The sequence below is a fragment of the Leucopleurus acutus genome (genome assembly GCF_964270905.1).
Source record: "Leucopleurus acutus genome assembly, chromosome: 9".
NCBI lineage: Eukaryota > Metazoa > Chordata > Mammalia > Artiodactyla > Delphinidae > Leucopleurus > Leucopleurus acutus.
This window is the reverse complement of record NC_139144.1, coordinates 25,023,009-25,046,792: the sequence shown is the minus strand read 5'-3', so window position 1 is coordinate 25,046,792 and position 23,784 is coordinate 25,023,009. Positions and strand designations below refer to the sequence as shown.

Here is a 23,784-nt window from a genome sequence, read left to right as displayed (position 1 = left end):
ATTTATAGTCTCTCCAAAAATACTTTTTATTTGCATCCATTTTATTTTTCATTGAGCAAATACCAGTTGAATACTTACTAAGTGTTACACTCTGCTCTCTCGTGGAACTTATATTCTAAGGAACAACTTAGACAACAAAGAATTAAACAAGAAAAGATGTCATATAATTTTACATAGTGGTAACTGTTGTGTAAATAGTTAGAGTAGGACAATAGTAAATGATGGAGATAAGGTTGTGGGAGATGAGCAAGTTTAAATAGGGTAAGGAGTAATATGTGAGCAAAAGTATTGACAAAGTGAAACAGGCAAAGAGAAGGTAATTCTAAACATGATATTTAGGGTGAAGGATAGGTTTGTTGCAGCTTCTTGGTGATTTGTATCATTCTCATGAAGAACATGACAGCTATTTGTATCTATTAACAGGCTGATAAGATGATAGTTGTTCAGAAAGAATGGTAGTGATGAATTGCCATTCGGTTTCTGAGAGCCGCTTGTGAAGGTAATAAGTGACAAGTTCTATATCAGTATTCCAGGCTTTTGCAATTTTATCATGGACTGTGACTATAATATCTGCATCCAAATTATCGTTCAGTGTTGTATATAAATAATCTAAGTGATATAAATTAAAAATCATTATCCTAAAATAGATTTTGGAGAACTCTATTCCCAAGGAGAATTCTGGGATTTCTGTTCTAGTTTCCTCATTATCCCTTGATTTTAAGAGGAATGTAAGATCAATTGTTTGAGAGGGATATGCCATGATAATACCACTCACATTGATACAGTAGATTCTTTCTCCTGTTACCTTCTTTTTTTGTTCATCCATCCAACATGTAACTGATTACAGGTAGTCAGGTTGCCACATCCTTAAAAACAAAACAAAAGGCCTTCTTGTTCCAACAGTCCAATCTCTGCCAGTGTTGTCAACGATTTCTCAGTCACTCAGCTGGGAATCTCGGTGAAATCATTTATTCTTCCTTGGCCAAATCCAAGTGCATTTCAGTTACCAACTCCTGTCTACTCATGTTTAGTTTTCTCAGGAATTAAGCTTAGCATTTTGCATGCGAGAGCCTGAACCTGAAGCAAGGCTTCAAGGCTTTCTTTGGGTCCAGTACCATGGAGGATGTGACACACTCCTCTCAGCAGGAGTGGCTCATTCTCCGAGGTGTTTGATAGGCTGCCTCATGTTTCATGTGCAAAATAACCAGGTAACTCTGATAAATCTCCTTTGGAGATATGCTTTCTTATGTGCCCAACCCTCTTCTCCCTTTTAGTTGCTTATTTCTAACATGGCAGAGAAATTGCTCAGCACAGAATCAGTAGATCTGAGTAAACCTTGCAGCTCTGTTGTGTGAGTTTGGCCAAGTCAATTAACCTCTGAACTGGCTTAATCATTTGTAAATTAAAACACTACCATATTTACCATTTACCGTTCTCATGTTGGACAAATACAGTAATAAATATTAAAAATCTTTGAAATAAATAATATTCTACACACAAAGGTTAATAGTATTATTGTAGTTAATTAACATTGAGTGAATGAAACTTTAACCTAATTTTACTACTCTGGACCTCACATTTTGTATCTTACACTGAAGAATTTGAATTAAAAATCAGTTTTCAAATGATATCCTCTCTCACTATAAAACAGAATTCCCTGGCTTGAATCAAAAGAAAATAAATATTTCAAGTAATCAAGTATAATAATATCTACAAAATTAATGAAGATTGCACATTGGAGAGAGTCTTTATTTAAAATGATATTTTCTGTCAAATATAAACCCCATGTTTAGTAAATCATCCCTGAAATCAGCTGCATTCTTTATTATTTCAAATATTTTTATTATTACTTAACAAAATTAATAATTGCTGGGACTTCCCTGGTGGCGCAGTGGTTAAGAATCCACCTGCCAATGCAGGGGACACGGATTCGATCCCTGATCAGGGAAGATCCCACATGCCATGGAACAACTAAGCCCATGTGCCACAATGACTCTAGAGCCCATGAGCCACAACTGCGCCCGTGTGCCACAACTACTGAAGCCCACGTGCCTAGAGCCTGTGTTCCGCAACAAGAGAAACCACCATAATGAGAAGCCCGCACACTGCAACAAAGAGTAGCCCCCACTCACCGCAACCAGAGAAAATCCGTGTGCAGCAACGAAGACCCAAAGCAGTCAAAAATAAGTAAATTAAAAAAAAATTAATAATTGCTATGTAGATTTTATTAAAACAAGATGATTCCCAGGTCAGTTGGTAGTTTATTTTAGAGTGATGAAATTTCAGTCATTTCTCCAGATTTTCCAAGAGTTAGCAATTAGATATTACCTTTAAAAGTATTGCCAGAAATTAGAAATCATTATACTATTTTGTAAAAATTATTATGCAGAAGGAAGACTTAAAAAACATTATTTCTCTTTGCTGTAAAATGATTTTAAGTAGTATATAATAAAAACACATGGCTGAGGCCATCAATGATAATGCTACCCCAGAAAATATTAAGAATTTTTGGACATATACTTCCAAAACCATAAAATAAACAGACTAAAAAATATAATATTTATGTTTTCTTTTTTTATATAAATTTATTTATTTATTTTTGGCTGTATTGGGTCCTCATTGCTGTGTACGGGCTTTCTCTAGTTGCAGCAAGCGGGGTCTACTCTTCATTGTGGTGCACAGGCTTCTAATTGCGGTGGCTTCTCTTGTTGCGGAGCACGGGCTCTAGGCACGCAGGCTTCAATAGTTGTAGCATGTGGGCTCAGTAGTTGTGGCTCGCGGCCTCTAGAGCACAGCCTCAGTAGTTGCAGTGCATGGACTTAGTTGCTCCATGGCATGTGGAGTTTTCTCCAACCAGGGATAAAACCCGTGTCCCCTGCATTGGCAGGCAGATTCTTAACCACTGTGCCACCAGCAAAGTCCTACTTATGTTTCCTTATACATACTTTTGAGAACAAAATTATCTCTGTTGGAGTATGAAGGTGGTTATTTGAGAAAAGAAAGTAACATTTCATTCAAATGAGATTTTTACACTAAAGGGTTAATGATACAAAAACCACTTTCATGAACTAGCAAAGAGCTCATAGTATCAGTGTAAAAAAGAAATAGGAATGGCAGAACCCTCTTTTATGACAGGGAACTTTTCTGAACTTTTATTAAATCACACTGACTATTGGTGCATTCATGTATTTGAAATATCTATCATTATTGGGAAAATTGTTTGTCATCAATTGATTAGGAACGTAATTCAACTAATATTTATTGAATTCCAAGCAATTATAAGTCACTGTGCTAGGCTTTAAAGAATAAAAATTGTATTAGGCAGGAAAATGAAGTTTGTCATAAATGAAGATTAGCAAAATTTGTTCCTCCTATCCACCAATTTTCATAATATAATAGTAGTGCTCTGTGATAAAGTTAGACATTGGGCAGCATAAAAACTTTTTTTATTTCTTGGGCCTGCCCACAGGAAGTGGTTAATCTTCAGCTCCCTTCAATACAATTACCACTTGAATACCGTCCCAAAATGTGAAAAATCATGCACCGTGTGTGTGTGTGTGTGTGTGTGTGTGTGTGTGTGTGTGTGTGTGTGTTTCTTATTCCTTTTCAGATTTGTTCTTATTCTCCTCTCTGCTGTCATCCTTCCCCTAACTGAAGTAAAAATTCATTTCTAATGAAGTTTGTAGCATCTAATTTTTTCTTGATTTCAAAATGTATTCCTAGGTAAATAGTCGCAAAACATTTTCATAAAATTTGTTAAGAACAAATAGTAATAGTTCAGTAAAAATGAAAGTTTACTTCAAAAAGATATTTTTAGTAGGCTTTCATTGGAGACAAATTTAAGGGATGAGTTGTGGTTGTTGAAGATGGCCACCTCTAAATACACTTTTATCAGTTCAAAAACCATATATAATTTTAGATGTAATTTTATATGTACTATGGACAGAAGGCAATTAAGAATGCCTTTGGTTAATTGTATATTTTTTCTTCTTTCCTGTTCTTGGCTCAGTCTTCCCTATATTTCTAGAGGTGATAACAGCCACGGATGTCTAAAAATGAATTTTAAGGAAATTTTAATTTATTGCCTTCAGGTCTAGATAATTGAGTTTACAAGTCTATAGCACTTTACCTGGCAAGTGTATAAATAGCCAGAGTTGTATAATTCAGTGAAAGTCCATTAGAATACAATTCACTTTCAGGGTCCTTGACTGCTTCCTGCTTGACTCATATACTCCCCTTCCAGTCACTTGGGAGCATAGCACACTTAGCCACTTGGCAACAGGCATAGCTTTCTTTTCCAACTTCCAACGCATGAAGGTTTCCCTCCCCACTTCCCTTTCCACTGCAGTCTCACATATAGTGTGAGTTCAGTCTCTTAAACCTAATTTCTGCTTTTCATTTCTCTCCTGGGTCAGATCAGGGCCCTGCCTTTCAGAGATGGGAGTAGTTACAACCCAGAAACAAGAATGATGAAGAGATCTTCCCTTGTCCTTCCTCCACCATCACTGTAATAGCCCCCAATGGCTATTTTCTTCCTCCTCATTGCCCACCCACTTCAACTTCTCTAACACACAGGCACCCATTGTGCATGCACGCACATATCCTGTTCCTTGAATGACATATCTAAACTGACTTATGTGAACCTAGATTTCTTCTGAAATTTGAAGATACGTTCCAGGTTTTGTAATACTCAGTTTTTCACTATTACGCCCTGCCCTTGTCTTTCCTACAAGGTCTATATGTTTTTATGTATTGGAGCCAGGGGTGGGGAATAGATAAAAGGGTTTAGGGCTTACAAATTCCGTGGGGAAAGGCGTTTCAGATTTTTTAATGCCAGGGAAATTTCAAAGTGATTTTGTATTTGCTTCTAAATGGCAAAGAAATTTCAGCTCATTTTATAGTGAAATCAGACCAAATGGCTGATGGCAGTATAAACTGAGACAGGCAGGACTTCAGAATAAACTAGGACTGAGGCCCTCCTAAGAAAAAGAGAGTTTGGGTTGAGGAGAGCTATAAGAATATATATTAGCAAGACGTTCATTGTCCCATAACCCTTTATACAAGAGCATAAAGAATTTATCTCCCAATAGTCCGCTGCTCTTCTGCTCACTCCTAACCCATCCTTGCACTAAGGAATCTTTGACAGTGGCAGCAAGAATTCCCACCAGGGTATTGGAGTTGGGAGTGTTCCATCTAACTCTCCTTGTGAAAGGAGGGTTTTGAGTTTTTAAGAACCTGTCAGCCTAAGTTGGAACTTCAGCCATTATTCCTCTGCTCCCACCTCCCAGGAAGCATTGTTATACATTGCAATGTATGACAACATGTTTCCAGCATATTATGAATAATATACCTCTGGTGCCTAATTAACTTAAAAGACTTATAGGTGGGCCAAAGATATAATATGCAACATTATTTCTATGGGATAAACCAGTCTGCACTCCAAAATAAACTTTCAGAACACATTCTTCGTTATTGGAAGTTAGCCATGTAACAGTTCAAATCATGTGCCTAGAATTGTTTTAACTTCATTAGAAATGATCCGTCCAAAAAAAAAAGAAAAATAAATGATCCATCCTCACACAACCTATGGAAGATATATTAGTCTGTGCTTTGGAATGACTTGAAAGGAATATGTTTAACTGTATTATAAAATGGGCTCACAAATAAAATTGTGGTTTCTTTTTAAGTCAATTTGGGCAATGTGTTTATGTCATGATACTTTTCAGCATAAAGACATTTGGAGTGGACCATCTATTGTACCAGGTCACCTGGGAGTTTCAGGTTGCAGCAGGTTAGAAAAAAATAAAATGAGAGGACTCACCTTGCTTTTAGTTCTTAAAACATGAAATAATGTCAAATATTTACAGATCTGATCCTGCTAATTCTCCATCAATTTTATTCATATTATCACCTATTTAAAAATATAATTTAAATATATGACTATATATAATTTTAGCCGACTTGGGCATAATAGCTTACTAATATAAAACAAAATAAGCTCAAATATTCATTTTTCAAATACTGTTCACGTGTTCACTTTTAGTTTTATAAATGAATGTGTACCTCATATGAGCAGTTTAATTTGTGCTTTTTAAAATTAATGTGGGTAGGGCTTCCCTGGTGGTGCAGTGGTTAAGAATCTGCCTGCCAATGCAGGGGACACAGGTTTGAGCGCTGGTCCAGGAAGATCCCACATGCCGCAGAGCAGCTAAGCCGTGAACCACAACTACTGAGCCTGTGAGCCACAACTAATGAGCCCACATGCCACAACTACTGAAGCCTGGGCGCCTAGAGCCCATGCTCTGAAACAAAGAGAAGCCACCGCAATGAGAAGCCCGTGCATGGCAACGAAGAGTAGCCCCCACTCGCCACTACTAGAGAAAGCCTGTGCGCAGCGACGAAGACCCAACACAGCCAAAAATAAAGTAAATAAAATAAATTTAAAAAATAAAATTAATGAGGATGAATTCTTTTTTTAAAAAAAATATTTAATTATTTATTTATTTTTGGCTGTGTTGGGTCTTCGTTTCTGTGCGAGGGCTTTCTCTAGTTGTGGCAAGTGGGGGCCCCTCTTCGTCGCGGTGCGCGGGCCTCTCACTATTGCGGCCTCTCGTTGCGGAGCACAGGCTCCAGACGCGCAGGCTCAGTAGTTGTGGCTGACGGGCCTAGGTGCTCCTTGGCATGTGGGATCTTCCCAGACCAGGGCTCGGACCCGTGTCCCCTGCATTGGCAGGCAGATTCTCAACCACTGTGCCACCAGGGAAACCCCTGTGGGTGAATTCTTAAATTGGATTTTCTAAGAACAAAACTTTGGAATAAAGTTTAAAAGACAGTAAACTAAGACCCTAAAAAAATTTTTTTTTGCCTGCTATATTATGTAGCTATTTTGGACAATAGTTTATTTTTTTGACCTTAGTAATTTTATGTAGAAACTTTAGAGCTTTGCGGTTTATTAACCTTCAGTGAGTTCAAACCCACTCATAACTATTGTAATAGATTGTTTTTTTTTAACTTATAGTAGTCTAATCTCTGGTTTAAAAAAAATGAATTGAATTCAGGTCAGATTCACTTTTGGTCATATATCTTTTTTTTAATTAGCTGAATCCTGCTTTTTATAATGAACATCTAATATTTAAGAGTTAGGTGAGTCAAAGAAATCAGTAGGAAATGCCCTATTCCTAGACTAAATTAGCCATCTTGAGACATCCTAGAAAATTTAGATGCACTTGAGTTTACTTTCAACTATGTTCCCTTCCTTTACATTTCTTGATTGTAAAATTTTGGGTAATGCACATACAGCACCTAGCACAATGCCAGGAATACAGTGAGTACTCATTTTCCCTTCTCCATGGGAACCTATAATCATAACTATAAGAAGAACTCTAATATTTACTTTGAGACCAAGACTAACAATGAAAAATGAAACAATAATAATATCCCATCTGTACAATAGTGGGGGGAAGGAAATGATAAAAAAAAAACATTTTCAATAGAGCTGGAGAATATTAGTATAAGCCACTTACATTTATCTGTCATTTTTCTGAAATACCAGTTATTCTCTCTAGTTTTGAATCTACTAATGATCTGCAACTGTTTAATATATTTCCGTCTCTTTTATTATTTCATTTCTTGTACAAAATATGTGACACCACTGAAATTTTGAAGAAAAACAACACACAAAGGTATTAAATCATGATTAAAAGGATTGACTAAACCCTCTGATACTATGATTAAAACATGGAAGGGTTACACATTTTCATATACCTAAATGTTTTCAGCTGTGGAAAAGCAATTAACCATGGCATCTGCAATGAGTCACCAAGGGCCTTATATTTGTGCTTCTATTTAAAATAGGCAAAGGAGAATTATTAGGGGAAGAACAATTTTACTGGCTCATAATTTATAGAAAGACTAGTATAGATCAAATGAATTCAGTGGTTGTGTACAGTACTCTAGCCATTTGTAAATGAGATGGGTCTCTAGATCATAAGAAACCAAAGACACCATTTTTCACCTAAAAGGGGATGGAGCCTGCTCCAGCAGACTGGATTAGATATGTCTGTCACCTGTTTTGTGGCTGTGGATCTTAAAAGAATCAATCAACTTTTCTGTGATTTATTTCACCATTTTTGAGGTGAGTCAAGAAGAAACTATTCCTGGAAAAGGGGCATAGCAACAAAGCCCTGTAATATGTTCCTACTTCCTCAACTTCCCCACCATCCAATAAATTAACATAAAATGAATTTGCAATTACTCATGGGCATATCTTATGGCAAATGGATAGATCTTCCCCTTCTTCCAATTCCTTACAGAGTGCTTTGCTTGATTACTACTTTTTTGACAATGACAAGGTATGAAATCAATTTCGTGTTGATGATCTTAGCTTCCTAGACAATTCAGGTAATAAAAAAATAATATCAAAGGGAGATTATCCATGTATTTTTTTCTTTTTTTAATTGAAGTATACTTGATGTACCATATTATATAAGTTACAGGTATACAATATAGTGATTCACAATTTTTAAATGTTATACTTCATTTATAGTTATTATAAAATATTGGCTATATTCCCCATGTTATAAAATATATTCTTGTAGTTTATTTTATATCTAATAGTTTGTACCACTTAATCCCATACCCCTGTATTGCCCCTCCCCACTGGTAACCATTAGTTTGTTCTCTATATATTTGAGTCTGCTTTTTTTTGGTATAATCACTAGTTTCTTGTATTTTTTAGATTCCACATGTAAGTGACATCATACAGTATTTGTCTTTCTCTGTCTGACTTATTTCACTTAGCATAATGCCCTCCAAGTCCATCCATGTTGCTGCAAATGGCAAAATTTCATTTTTTTTAATGGCTGAGTAGTATTACATTTTATACATACATTTTATACATAATGTATGTACACATACACACACACACCCCACATCTTCTTTATCCATTCATCTGCTGGTGGATACTTAGGTTGCTTTCATATCTTGGCAATTGTAAATAATCTGCTGTGAACATTGGGGTTCAGATAGCTTTTTAAATTAGTGTTTTCCATGCCTTTATTTCTTATGGGCTATAACTAACTTGTGATCTGTAATTATAACTAACAATAAAATAATTTAGTTGTCTGATTACCAAAGAAACTCCAAACTGTAAGAAATATTTAGTAGATAGTTTATATGGAAGTATAGAATTTAGATCTAGCAGAGACCTTATTGGGTTCTACAAATATTGTTATGGTTGAATGTTTTTGTCCCCTCCAAAGGTCATATGTTGAAATCCTGACTCCCCCATTGTGAAAGTCTTAGGAAGTTGGGCCTTTGGGAAGTAGTTAGGTCATAAGGGTGGAACTCTCATGAATGGGATATGTACCCTTATAAGAAGAAACGCGAGAGAGATGATTTCACTCTCAGCCATAGGGGATACAAGAAGATGGCCATCTGCAGACCAGGAAGAGTACCCTCATCAGGCACCCAGTCTACCAGATGTTTGATCTTGGACTTCTCAGGTGTCTGAACTGTGAGATAGATATTTGTTGTTTAAGTCACCCAGTCTAATGGTATTCTGTTATAGCAACACAAACAGAACCACCTTTTACAGGTAAGAAAAATGAGACCCAGAAAAGATTAAATGACTTGTGCAAGACCACTCAATGAATGTGTTGGAGTGGTAATTAAAACTCAGTTTCCAAATCTGTAATCTAGCATTCTATCCACTATAGCATTTGTGATTTATTTATTCAGCAAACATTTCAGGGCCACTTATATTAAGAAGGTACTGCTTTAGAGATTGAAGTGAGGAGAGGGGAGAATATATAAAATGATTAGGAAATTCCCTTTCCTGGGGAGCTTACAGTTTAATACATAACTTAAAGTAGATCCACTAGTTATTATATGGCCTGTTAGAATGTACAGGTATTTAAGAAAGGTGACCAGGACATGGAAGTTCAGAGGAGTGAGAAGACTTCTGCCCAAAAGATCACAAGGAAGGCCAAGGGGAGGATAATTTTAAGTTGAAGGATGGATATGAATTCCACTGGTAGTATCAAAGGGAGGGCTTTCTTATCTGTGATTTTTTTTTTTTTTTTTTTTTTTTTGCGGTACATGGGCCTCTCACTGTCGTGGCCTCTCCTGTTGCGGAGCACAGGCTCCGGACGCACAGGCTAAGCGGCGATGGCTCACGGGCCCAGCCGCTCCGCGGCATGTGGGATCTTCCCGGACCGGGGCACGAACCCGTGTCCCCTGCATCGGCAGGGGGACTCTCAACCACTGCGCCACCAGGGAAGCCTTGTGATGTTTTTTATTTGAAAACAACAAAGGGGAAGTTGAAGAAATTGGCTAGAAAAACACAGGAAAGGGGCAATTCTGTATATCCAGGAAGCAAAAGTGATGGGTAGATTTTTCAGGGTGCTACTTTCAGGATGCATGCACTCGCATGCACATCCTTGGGTAACTCCACTTATAAAGACAACTCCTGGAAAAGAAACTTTATTTGTATAAGAGAGAACAGGGGAAACTGACTAAAAGTCTGACTACATTAATACAGAATGAGAGAGATACAGTGACTTGAAAAGGGAAATCAGGGTACTGTTACTAAAAGAAGGTATCATAAGATAAAGCATAAATATGGGTGAAAAAAATAAAGCACAAACAAACAAATCAAATGCCCACTTCAGAATTTTATGGAGTGTAAGGAAAAAAAAAATGAGGTATAGAGAAGGAAGAATAAGTACGGTCAATAGAATGTTAGAGTAGCCTCATTTGGCTAAATCACAGGATGAATAAATTACATCAGAATGAACCAGACTTTGGCTTGCTGCTCATCTCCATCTTCTTTTTCATACACACCCAGCACCATACAAATCAGTGAATTACTCTCCCCAGTTTACAAGTTTTTAAGGTGCATACTGATTTGAGAAACAGTTGACTCAAGGGACAGGAAAATTTGAGCCAATGGTTATGCCCACAAATGAGGGATGGGACTACTCTCACCAGCTATTAGCAGTCAGACTCTTGGCACAAACAATATAGAGCCTGGTGTATTTCTCCCTCAACCTTAGGAAGATTGTCTGGCTTTGGCTACATGACTAAAACAAACAATTTTTCTTAAGGAATATGCCAAGGAGATTCTGTTCATCTGAGCCAAGCTGTAACTTCTTCCTTTGCTTCCTCTATCTGGGCATTCAAGCAGGGGAGGGAACAAAGCAGTTCTCCTGGGAGCATTTCGGAAAAGTATAGAAACTACAGAGATGCACACCATTTTCAAGTGGTAACATTTAGAGTTTTCTCCTCAAATAATCTATTGGATTTGCTCCCTGATTCTTCTTCCACTCCCCACCCCATCTTTGCTCTGAGCCCAGTGCCAAATAATTTGTGTGAGCTTCACTTTCTTCATTTGCAAATGAAGAGTTTGGATTAAGTTCTCTCCTAAGGGTTCTTCTTAGGTTATACTTTGATATCAGATTGAAAAGCTTGTTTGGGGTCATGTTGAGAAAATTGTTGACTACTTTGGACTAAGAAGTTTGGTCTTCAGACTGTAGATTATGAAAATTAGGTACATGTTATTTAGAAGCAGAATCATAGGCTTTATATTTTTCCCAGATCTCTTTTTGGCAAATGCGTAATTTGCGAAAGTATTATATCTTTTAATCTACTATTTTATTTTGTAAAATAATTTTTTTCACAGTTAAGTAAAATTACTCAATAATTTTTAAAATATAATAGTAAGCAAGAACCACTGAATTGTTTTGAAGAGTACAATGGCTAAGGCATGCAATGCAATGATGAACTTGGCAGTGCTATGCTTGACAGAATGATTGATGTAGGTATTCTCTAAGCTACCAAATCTAGGTATTACTAACAAATGACAAAACAGAAACTCTACAAACAATAATGATAAAACCAAAAATTATAACTATGACAAGATAGAAGATAATATTTTTTATTTTAATTATATATAACATTTACTGGACACTCAGTATGTGGCATTCTTTATTTTTTAGCTTGCTTTAAGATGTTAACTTATATACCTGAAATCAGGTAGTCTTAAGAGCCAGGCTCTATTTTTCAGCTCATCCATTGCCCACTATCCATTGCTTAATCCTTCTTCAAGTGAAATTTCGAATTAAGGAAAAATATGCATTTAAAAGTATGTATTTATATATACATAAAATATGTATACATATTATGTATACATATGTATGCAAAACGTTTCTATACATCTAATATGTTGATTGGGGTCATGTATAGTTGCAAACAGAAATCATAATAGTTTTAGAAAATGACTATTTCCTTTTTCTCTTATAACAAGATATTCTAAGGTATGTAGTGGCCAATATTATTTTAACTGCTCAGTGAAGCCATCCAGAACCCAGTCTGTTTCTAACTTTACTACAATATCCTTAGCATGTTGGATTTTTCCCTTGTCCATCTCCCTTTGTAGTTTGTGGTCAGAATATCAAGTCTACGAGAGAGCAGAGGGGCCGTGGAAGTCCCAAAGAGGAATACCCAGTCTAGCCAAGATTGACTGGATGAGAAAGGTCGTGATATCAGATATAAACTCTAGTTCAATGAATAAGAAAACCCTCCTTCTGTGTTAGGTCTCAATGGCCAGGACATAGCTGCTGGAAGCTTCAAGGGCAGCTAGGGAGGCAGGGAACTAGATTGTATGACAGTTTCAGACAACCGTGATCCATGTCCTGGGTCTGAGAATGTTTGGGCCTGAAGCTAAATCAAGGTTCTAAATAAAAAAAAAATAGAGGAAAGAATGTTGGATAGGCAACCAGCAGAATATTCCATAATAAGGTAGTGGGTAAATAAAATTGCCTTACATGAAAAATGCTATGATGAATTGTGAAGGATGATAAAGTATTTTTGAAATATGAGGCCAAGAAAGACCTTCCAAAACAAATGTGGCAATTCATTTTAGTTAACAAAAGAAAGTTTATATTAATTCTCAGAAGCTTCAGCAGGTTTTTCCATGGCAAAAAAGATACATCCAGTCTTTGAATGAATAGACAGTCATTTTTTGTTGTTGTTGTTTTCTTAGGAAAATAAACTTTTGAGAGGGCTAATGTGGTATTTTTCTAGTAGAAGAAATGGTTTAAATTGATAATGTATTTTCAGGGGCAAGAATCATCTTGGACTACAAAATGTGGGCTTATCCATGTTATATTAGGTGAGTGATTCTAGCTTACTTTAGTGGACAGACTACATCTGTTGTTCTATAGTTAGCATTTTCTTGGGCTGCCAGAAAACATCTCATCACTTGGCATGTCCCTCATATTAGACAGAAAGAAAACGAGAAGAGAGGTGGAGTACAGGTGATGAAGGATCTGTAGACTCAGAACTCGGCAGAAACGACAGCTGAGAACAGTCAGGAATGGTGATTGCTCCGCAGCTGTATTGAATTAGCAAGGGTAGGCATGTTTTCTGACTGGGAAAGAACAAGGGAGGAAAACAGAACTTCAGAATTTCAGGATTTCTAATTTTTAACTAATTCAGTGTGATGTCAGTAAGTCTAAGACCCATGGAAACGCAGAGCATTTGGAGATGTAAACAATAGGTAATTGTTGATATATGCGATGGTGGTTTCAAGTGATTTTCATTTCTGAGTGTTCCAGTTCTTTGACTGAAAAAATTTTGAATTTGGAAAATAACATGTGCAAGCTCCTATCATTTGTTTTCTGCTATCATATTATATTGGGTGGAAAAGTAAATTGATACTATTGACTAAAATATATGAGAAACTTCGGAGACTAAGAATTTTGATAGTTCAGTTAAAAATACTATTTTGTATGGTATCTTGCTCAGGCTGTGCCAGCAGATTAGAGGCAACTGAAACAATGAATATGGGAACTTCAGAAATGTAGCGATATATAGTTTTCAAATATATTTACTATTTGTGTAAAACATTATATGCACGCCCACGTAAGGCTATTTTTAAAATTTTTTTATAGATTTGAATCTCATTTTTTTATTATTTTATTTTTACATCTTCATTGGAGTATAATTGCTTTACAATGGTATGTCACTTTCTGCTTTATAAGAAACTGAATCAGTTATACATATACATATGTTCCCATGTCTCTTCCTTCTTGCGTCTCCCTCCCTCCAACCCTTCCTATTCCACCCCTCCAGGCGGTCGCAAAGCACTGAGCTGATCTCCCTGTGCTATGCGGCTGCTTCCCACTAGCTATCTACCTTACGTTTGGTAGTGTATATATGTCCATGCCTCTCTCGTGCTTTGTCACAGCTTACCCTTCCCCCTCCCCATATCCTCAAGTCCATTCTCTAGTAGGTCTGTGTCTTTATTCCTGTCTTACCCCTAGGTGCTTCATGACATTTTTTCTTCTTAAATTCCATATATATATATGTGTTAGCATATGGTATTTGTCTTTCTCTTTCTGACTTACTTCACTCTGTATGACAGACTCTAGGTCTATCCACCTCATTACAGATAGCTCAATGTCATTTCTTTTTATGGCTGAGTAATATTCCATTGTATATATGTACCACATCTTCTTTATCCATTCATCCGATGATGGACACTTAGGTTGTTTCCATCTCTGGGCTATTGTAAATAGAGCTGCAATGAACATTTCGGTACATGGCTCTTTATGAATTATGGTTTTCTCAGGGTATATGCCCAGTAGTGGGATTGCTGGGTCATATGGTAGTTCTATGTGTAGATTTTTAAGGAACTTCCATACTGTTCTCCACAGTGGCTGTATGAATTTACATTCCCACCAACAGTGCAAGACGGTTCCCTTTACTCCCTTATCGTTTCTAGATTTTTTGATGATGGCCATTCTGACTGGTGTGAGATGACATCTCCTTGGAGTTTTGATTTGCATTTCTCTAATGATTAATGATGTTGAGCATTCTTTCATGTATTTGTTGGCAGTCTGTATATCTTCTTTGGAGAAATGTCTATTTAGGTCTTCTGCCCAATTTTGGATTGGGTTGTTTGTTTTTTGTTATTGAGCTGCATGAGCTGCTTATAAATTTTGGAAATTAATCCTTTGTCAGTTGCTTCATTTGCAAATATTTTCTCCCATTCTGAGGGTTGTCTTTTGGTCTTGTTTATGGTTTCCTTTGCTGTGCAAAAGCTTTTAAGTTTCATTAGGTCCCATTTGTTTATTTTTGTTTTTATTTCCATTTCTCTAGGAGGTGGGTCAAAAAGGATCTTGCTGTGATTTATGTCATAGAGTGTTCTGCCTCTGTTTTCCTCTAAGAGTTTGATAGTTTCTGGCCTTACATTTAGGTCTTTAATCCATTTTGAGCTTATTTTTGTGAATGGTGTTAGGGAGTGATCTAATCTCATACTTTTACATGTACCAGTCCAGTTTTCCCAGCACCACTTATTGAAGAGGCTGTCCTTTCTCCACTGTACATTCCTCCCTCCTTTATCAAAGATAAGGTGACAATATGTGCGTGGGGTTATCTCTGGGCTTTCTATCCTGTTCCATTGATCTATCTTTCTGTTTTTGCGCCAGTACCATACTGTCTTGAACACTGTAGCTTTGTAGTATAGTCTGAAGTCAGGGAGCCTGATTCCTCCAGCTCCGTTTTTCGTTCTCAAGATTGCTTTGGCTATTCGGGGTCTTTTGTGTTTCCATACAAATTGCGAAATTTTTTGTTCTAGTTCTGTGCAAAATGCCAGTGGTAGTTTGATAGGGATTGCATTGAATCTGTAGATTGCTTTGGGTAGTAGAGTCATTTTCACAATGTTGATTCTTCCAATCCAAGAACATGGTATATCTCTCCATCTATTTGTATCATCTTTAATTTCTTTCATCAATGTCTTATAATTTTCTGCATACAGGTCTTTTGTCTCCTTAGGTAGGTTTATTCCTAGGTATTTTATTCGTTTTGTTGTGATGGTAAATGGGAGTGTTTTCTTGTTTTAACTTTCAGATTTTTCATCATTAGTGTATAGGCATACAAGACATTTCTGTGCATTAATTTTGTATCCTGCTACTTTACCAAATTCATTGATTAGCTCTAGTAGTTTTCTGGTAGCATCTTTAGGATTCTCTATGTATAGTATCATGTCATCTGCAAACAGTGACAGCTTTACTTCTTCTTTTCCAATTTGGATTCCTTTTATTTCCTTTTCTTCTCTGATTGCTGTGGCTAAAACTTCCAAAACTATGTTGAATAAGAGTGGTGAGAGTGGGCAACCTTGTCTTGTTCCTGATCTTGGTGGAAATGCTTTCAGTTTTTCACCATTGAGGATGATGTTGGCTGTGGGCTTGTCATATATGGCCTTTATTATGTTGAGGAAAGTTCCCTCTATGCCTGCTTTCTGCAGGGTTTTTATCATAAATTGGTGTTGAATTTTGTCGAAAGCTTTCTCTGCATCTATTGAGATGATCATGTGGTTTTTCTCCTTCAATTTGTTAATATGGTGTATCACGTAGATTGATTTGCGTATATAGAAGAATCCTTGCTTTCCTGGAATAAACCCCACTTGATCATGGTGCATGATCCTTTTAATGTGCTGTTGGATTCTGTTTGCCAGTATTTTGTTGAGGATTTTTGCATCTATGTTCACCAGTGATATTGGCCTGTAGTTTTCTTTCTTTGTGACATCCTTGTCTGGTTTTCGTATCAGGGTGATGGTGGCCTCATAGAATGAGTTTGGGAGTGTTCCTCCCTCTGCTATATTTTGGAAGAGTTTGAGAAGGATAGGTGTTAGCTCTTCTCTAAATGTTTGATAGAATTCGCCTGTGAAGCCATCTGGTCCTGGGCTTTTCTTTGTTGGAAGATTTTTAATCACAGTTTCAATTTCATCACTTTTGATTGGTCTGTTCATATTTTCTATTTCTTCCTGATTCAGTCTTGGCAGGTTGTGCATTTCTAAGAATTTGTCCATTTCTTCCAGGTTGTCCATTTTATTGGCATAGAGTTGCTTTTAGTAATCTCTCATTATCTTTTGTATTTCTTCAGTGTCAGTTGTTACTTCTCCTTTTTCATTTCTAATTCTATTGATTTGAGTCTTCTCCTTTTTTTTCTTGATGAGTCTGGCTAATGGTGTATCAATTTTGTTTATCTTCTCAAAGAACCAGATTTAGTTTTATTGATCTTTGCTATCGTTTCCTTCATTTCTTTTTCATTTATTTCTGATCTGATTTTTATGATTTCTTTCCTTCTGCTAACTTTGGGGTTGTTTTGTTCTTCTTTCGCTAATTGCTTTAGGTGCAAGGTTAGGTTGTTTATTCGAGATGTTTCCTGTTTCTTAAGGTAGGATTGTATTGCTATAAACTTCCCTCTTAGAACTGCTTTTGCTGCATCCCATAGGTTTTGGGTCATCGTGTCTCCATTGTCATTTGTTTCTAGGTATTTTTTAATTTCCTCTTTGATTTCTTCAGTGATCACTTCGTTATTAAGTAGTGTATTGTTTAGCCTCCATGTGTTTGTATTTTTTACAGATCTTTTCCTGTAATTGATATCTAGTCTCACAGCGTTGTGGTCGGAAAAGATACTTGATACAGTTTCAATTTTCTTAAATTTACCAAGGCTTGATTTGTGACCCAAGATATGATCTATCCTGGAGAATGTTCCATGAGCACTTGAGAAAAATGTGTATTCTGTTGTTTTTGGATGGAATGTCCTATAAATATCAATTACGTCCGTCTTGTTTAATGTATCATTTAAAGCTTGTGTTTCCTTATTTATTTTCATTTTGGCTGATCTGTCCATTGGTGAAAGTGGGGTGTTAAAATCCCCTACTATGAATGTGTTACTGTCGATTTCCCCTTTTATGGCTGTTAGTATTTGCCTTATGTATTGAGGTGCTCCTATGTTGGGTGCATAAATATTTACAATTGTTATATCTTCTTCTTGGATCGATCCCTTGATCATTATGCAGTGTCCTTCTTTGTCTCTTGTAATAGTCTTTATTTTAAAGTCTATTTTGTCTGATATGAGAATTGCTACTCCAGCTTTCTTTTGGTTTCCATTTGCATGAAATATCTTTTTCCATCCCCTTACTTTCAGTCTGTGTGTGTCTCTAGGTCTGAAGTGGGTCTCTTGTAGACAGCAAATATATGGGTCTTGTTTTTGTATCCATTCCGCCAATCTGTGTCTTTTGGTTGGACCATTTAATCCATTTACGTTTAAGGTAATTATTGATATGTATGTTCCTGTTCCCATTTTCTTAATTGTTTTGGTTTCATTATTGTAGGTCTTTTCCTTTTCTTGTGTTTCTTGCCTAGAGAAGTTCCTTTAGCAGTTGTTATAAATCTGGTTTGGTGGTGCTGAACTCTCTCAGCTTTTGCTTGTCTGTAAAGATTTTAATTTCTCCATCAAATTGGAATGAGATCCTTGCTGGGTAGAGTAATCTTGGTTGCAGGTTTTTCTCCTTCATCACTTTAAATATGACCTGCCAGTCCCTTCTGGCTTGCAGAGTTTCTGCTGAAAGATTAGCTGTTAACCTTATGGGGTTCCCTTGTGTGTTATTTGTTGTTTTTCCCTTGCTGCTTTTAATATGTTTTCTTTGTATTTAATTTTTGACATTTTGATTAATATGTGTCTTGGCGTATTTCTCCTTGGATTTATTTTGTGTGGGACTCTCTGTGCTTTCTGGATTTGATTAACTATTTCCTTTCCCACATTAATGAAATTTTCAACTATAATCTCTTCAAATATTTTCTCAGTCCCTTTCTTTTTCTCTTCTTCTTCTGGAACCCGTATAATTCGAATGTTGGTGCGTTTAATGTTGTCCCAGAGGTCTCTGAGACTGTCCTCAGGTCTTTTCATTCTTTTCTCTTTATTCTGCTCTGCAGCAGTTATTTCCACTCTTTTATCTTCCAGGTCACTTATCCGTTCTTCTGCCTCAGTTATTCTGCTATTGATCCCATCTAGAGTATTTTTTATTTCATTTATTGTGTTGTTCATCATTGCTTGTTTCATCTTTAGCTCTTCTAGGTCCTTCTTAAATGTTTCTTTCATTTTGTCTATTCTATTTCCAAGATTTTGGATCATCTTTACTATCATTTTTGTGAATTCTTTTTCAGGTAGACTGCCTGTTTCCTCTTCATTTGTTAGGTCTGGTGGGTTTTTATCTTGCTCCTTCATCTGCTGTGTGTTTTTCTCATTTGCTGTGAAGTCTTCTCATTTTGCTTATCTTACTGTGTTTGGCGTCTCCTTTTTGCAGGCTGCAGGTTCGTAGTTCCCATTGTTTTTGGTGTCTGTCACCAGTGGCTAAGGTTGGTTCAGTTGGTTGTGTAGGCTTCCTGGTGGAGGGGACTGGTGTGTGTGTTCTGGTGGTGAGGCTGGATCTTGTCTTTCTGGTGGGCAGGTCCACGTCTGGTGGTGTGCTTTGGGGTGTCTGTGGACTTATTGTGATTTTAGGCAGCCTCTCTGCTAATGGGTGGGGTTGTGTTCCTGTCTTGGTAGTTGTTTGGCATAGGATGTCCAGCACTGTAGCTTGCTGGTCGTTGAGTGAAGCTGGGTGCTGGTGTTGAGATGGAGATCTCTGGGAGATTTTCGCCGTTTGATATTATGTGGAGCCGGGAGGTCTCTTGTGGACCAGTGTCATGAAGTTGGCTCTCCCACCTCAGAGGCACAGCACAGACTCCTGGCTACAGCAAGAGCCTTTCATCCACACGGCTCAGAATACAAGGGAGAAAAAGTAGAAAGAAAGAATTAGTAGAAGAAGAAAGAAAGAAAGAGAGAGAGAGAGAGGGAGGGAGGGAGGGAGAGAGAGAGAAAGAAAGAAAGAAAGGAGGGAGGGAGGGAGGGAGGGATAAAGGAAGGAAGGAAGGAGGGAAGGAAGGATAAAAGAAAGAAATAATATAAGGTAAAATAAAATAAAGTAAGATAAAATATAATAAAGTTATTAAAATTAAAAAATTAAGAAAAAAAATTTAAAAACCAAGCCAAAACAAAAAAAAACGGACGGATAGAACCCTAGGACAAATGGTGGAAACAAAGCTATACAGACAAAATCTCACACAGAAGCATACACACACATACACACTCACAAAAAGAGGAAAAGGGGAAAAATCATAAATCTTGCTCTCAAAGTCCACCTCCTCAATTTGGGGTGATTCATTGTCTATTCAGGTATTCCACAGGTGCAGGGTACATCAAGTTGATTGTGGAGATTTAATCCGCTGCTCCTGAGACTGCTGGGAAAGATTTTCCTTTCTCTTCTTTGTTCGCACAGCTCCCGGAGCTCAGCTTTGGATTTGACCCCACCTCTGCGTGTAGGTCACCGGAGGGCATCTGTTCTTCGCTCAGACAAGACGGGGTTAAAGGAACCGCTGATTCGGGGGCTCTGGCTCACTCAGGCGGGGGGAGGGAGGGATACGGAGTGTGGGGCAGGCCTGCGGTGGCAGAGGCCGGTGTTGCACCACCCTGAGGCACGCCGTGCGTTCTCCCGGGGGAGTTGTCCCTGGATCCTGGGACCCTGGCAGTGGCGGGCTGCACAGGCTCCCCGGAAGGGCAGTGTGGAAAGTGACCTGTGCTCGCACACAGGCTTCTCGGTGGTGGCAGCAGCAGCCTTAGCATCTCATGCCCGTCTCTGGGGTCCGCGCTTTTAGCCGTGGCTCGCGCCCGTCTCTGGAGCTCCTTTAAGCGTCTCTCTTAATCCCCTCTCCTCGTGCACCAGGAAATAAAGAGGGAAGAAAAAGTTTCTTGCCTCTTTGGCAGGTCCAGACTTTTCCCCGGACTCCCTCCCGGCTAGCCGTGGTTCACTAACCCCCTGCAGGCTGTGTTCACGCCGCCAACACCCGTCCTCTCCTGGCGCTCCGACCGAAGCCCGAGCCTCAACTCCCAGCCCCGCCCGCCCCGGCGGGTGAGCAGACAAGCCTTTCGGGCTGGTGAGTGCCGGTCAGTACCGATCCTCTGTGCAGGAATCCCTCCGCTTTGCCCTCCATACCCCTGCGGCTGTGCTCTCCTCCGCAGCCCCGAAGCTTTCCCCCTCCGCCACCCGCAGTCTCCGCCCGCGAAGGGGCTTCCTAGTGTGTAGAAACCTTTCCTCCTTCGCAGCTCCCTCCCACTGGTGCAGGTCCCGTCCCTATCCTTTTGTCTCTGTTTATTCTTTTTTCTTTTGCCTTACTCAGGTACGTGGGGGGAGTTTCTTGCCTTTTGGGAGGTCTGAGGTCTTCTGCCAGCGTTCAGTAGGTGTTCTGTAGGAGTTGTTCCACGTGTAGATGTATTTCTGGTGTATCTGTGGGGACGAAGGTGATCTCCGCGTCTTACACTTCCGCCATCTTTCCGGAAGCCATGCCTCACTTTTGTTGGAATCAGTCAGCAAAACCTTTTTCGAAACCCAAAATTCTCCACACCTCCTACCTTTCGCGCCGCCCTAGTCTCGAAGCTCCCGCCACTGCTCCTCAGGCCGGATCCCCGTGGGAGGACCCGTGGGCTGCGTCCATAAGGCTATTTTATGTGGTCATGGTGGTTCAAATAGATTGATAATGAATTATAATTTTGAGATTCAAAAGGATTTGAAGAAAATATGATTTTTGTAACTATTACAGACATCCTATTTCCTCTATCTGTAATTCTTTGTCTTGGCTCAATTACCCTAATATGTTTGAAAAGATCAGGGTTTTAGAAATTCTTGTTTATATTTTTATAAGTATTTTGATTTATAATTCATTCTTCCAAGTATAAGAATATGAAGGGCCTTAGATAAATCTTTATAATTTAACATAATTATCATTAAATATGAAAATAATCTTTGATAAATTCACAGTATTGATTTTCTTACCTGTAGCCCAGTTTGTTTTTCATTAGATTATAATGAAAAATGTACTCAAAATTATGTTATTATTATTTCTATAATAATAATAATAAAATTTAAAAATACCTAAAGTCTTTCAAACATTGTCTGTAGTTAAAAACATCTGCACATATTTTATATGGCAGATACATTATTTTGATTCATTTTATAAAGGTAGTAAAGCATTTATATTGGTGTAATTCTTTTTCTTTTAACTTCTTTATCACCCTACTTATCTAAATCCAGAGTAACTTTAAATAACTGAAAAACCTTTTCAAACCTTGAAGACATACTAAGTGAAATAAGCCTGTCACAAATGGAAAATATTATACGATTCCACTTGTCTAAGATACCTAGAGTGGTCAAATTCAAAGGCAGAAAGACTGGGAGAAAGGGAGAGTGGGAAGTAAAAAAAAAAAAGTCTTTTTAGCCATGCAATGAGATACACTATGGCATTTTAGTATGATTTCAGTTCAAGAGTACCATGTGTCCTTTGCCGTAATAAAGACTTCATTCTAAATGAAAAACAAAGAGTGCATGTAAAACACTGAGCACTGACTGAGTGGATAATTGTTATCTTAGTGAATGTTATCTTTTATTATTATGGGCAGCAAATGTTTCAGAAGGTCAAAAGAGCAATGTGAAATAATGCATGTTTTAAATGGCTTCATGAGTATGTTTATGACAGATCAAATTACATAGTTAAAATATTTTCCAACATCCTTTATTAAGAAACTGTATTATTCTAGGAGGAATTGTTGATAAGGATCTTCGTCACTACCTCAACTTACGATTTCAGAAGGGTTCTGTGGACCACGAACTTCAGCAAATCATTCGTGACAACCTCTACCTCCGCACAGTGCCATGTGAGTAACAGGCAATTTTTTTTCCTATGGTAACAGATAAATGTTCACTGTATATTCATTGTTTAATTTAAAAGAAAAGTCCAATTGCACTGATTTTTTAAATGGTGGACTTTTGGAATAGACAATTTATTTGAGATATGGAAGTTTTAAATGCAAAAGCTTGTAACTGCAGTTGTGTGGTTTATGATGATGTCATAGCCAGAAGAGACATGATTTTCAAGCTATAAAGCCTAACTTCTCAAGTTAGTATGGAGAAATATTAGTTCTAGTCCAGGATGTTGGTGATTTCAGAATGAATCATAATTGGGGTAGAACTCCACACAGGGAGACAAGAGAATGCAAATTCAATTCATTAGCTGAAACAGCTATTTCATAGATGGAATCTACACAGTAACTCCCAATCTCATCACTGGTTTGCAGCAGGGGAGTCTTACAAGTGGAAAGGAAATTATGCATTGGAAAGTAAAGTTAAATGTTCTGTAACTCTGAGAAAGTGATAACGTTGAGTGTTGGGCACATATTTCTTAATATACAGCCTATAGAAATTCACAACAATCCCTGATTATGAGCAGGTGCTACTTCAAAAGAGAGGAATTGGTAAAATGATAAAATTCACAAATCAACTTTTTAGTACCTGCTTCAGCTCTTTTGAGAATCTTCTGTTTACTTTAGGACAATTCAAGGACGTTTCAAGCCAGGTCCTAGATCCTAGATAGATATCAAAATCAATTTCCTTCAAGGTAGATTCCATGACCTCCAGAAACTTTCCAATATCTATCTGGAAACTCTGATCTGTGAGTGTTGTGTGTGTTCCTTTTGTTTTAGTTTTGTTCTAAACTTTAATAAACTCAAAGATGTGGGCAGTGGAAGGTTGATATTAAAGAAAGAAAATCTTGGCTGAGATAAGTGAAACAAATAAACCATGTATATATATATATATATATATATATATATACACACACACATACATACATATATATAGGTATGTGTATATATATGTATGTATATGTGCGTATATATGTATAAATATATATTTATATATATATGTATATAGTTTCTGGGATTGAACTGCCAGAACTATGTGAAAGGTATGGATTAAGGATGACTATAACAAAATACTGAAAACACACAAAGAGGTGAAATGGATAATTCAGCATCCAACCCTTTTCACCTACACACATCTTA

At 37.5% G+C, this 23,784-nt stretch overlaps 1 protein-coding gene across 3 annotated transcripts in view; it reads left to right on the top strand.

Moving 5' to 3' along the window:
* MAGI2 (membrane associated guanylate kinase, WW and PDZ domain containing 2) overlaps nucleotides 1-23,784 on the top strand; it is a gene marked incomplete at its 3' end in the record, with an annotated part of 1,335,869 nt that overhangs the window by 356,852 nt on the left and 955,233 nt on the right. For all 3 annotated transcript variants that reach the window (XM_082846749.1, XM_082846748.1, XM_082846750.1), the window contains exon 2: nucleotides 22,483-22,599. In XM_082846749.1, the coding sequence (XP_082702875.1) occupies nucleotides 22,483-22,599 (117 nt within the window). The remainder of the gene's footprint in view (nucleotides 1-22,482; nucleotides 22,600-23,784) is intronic.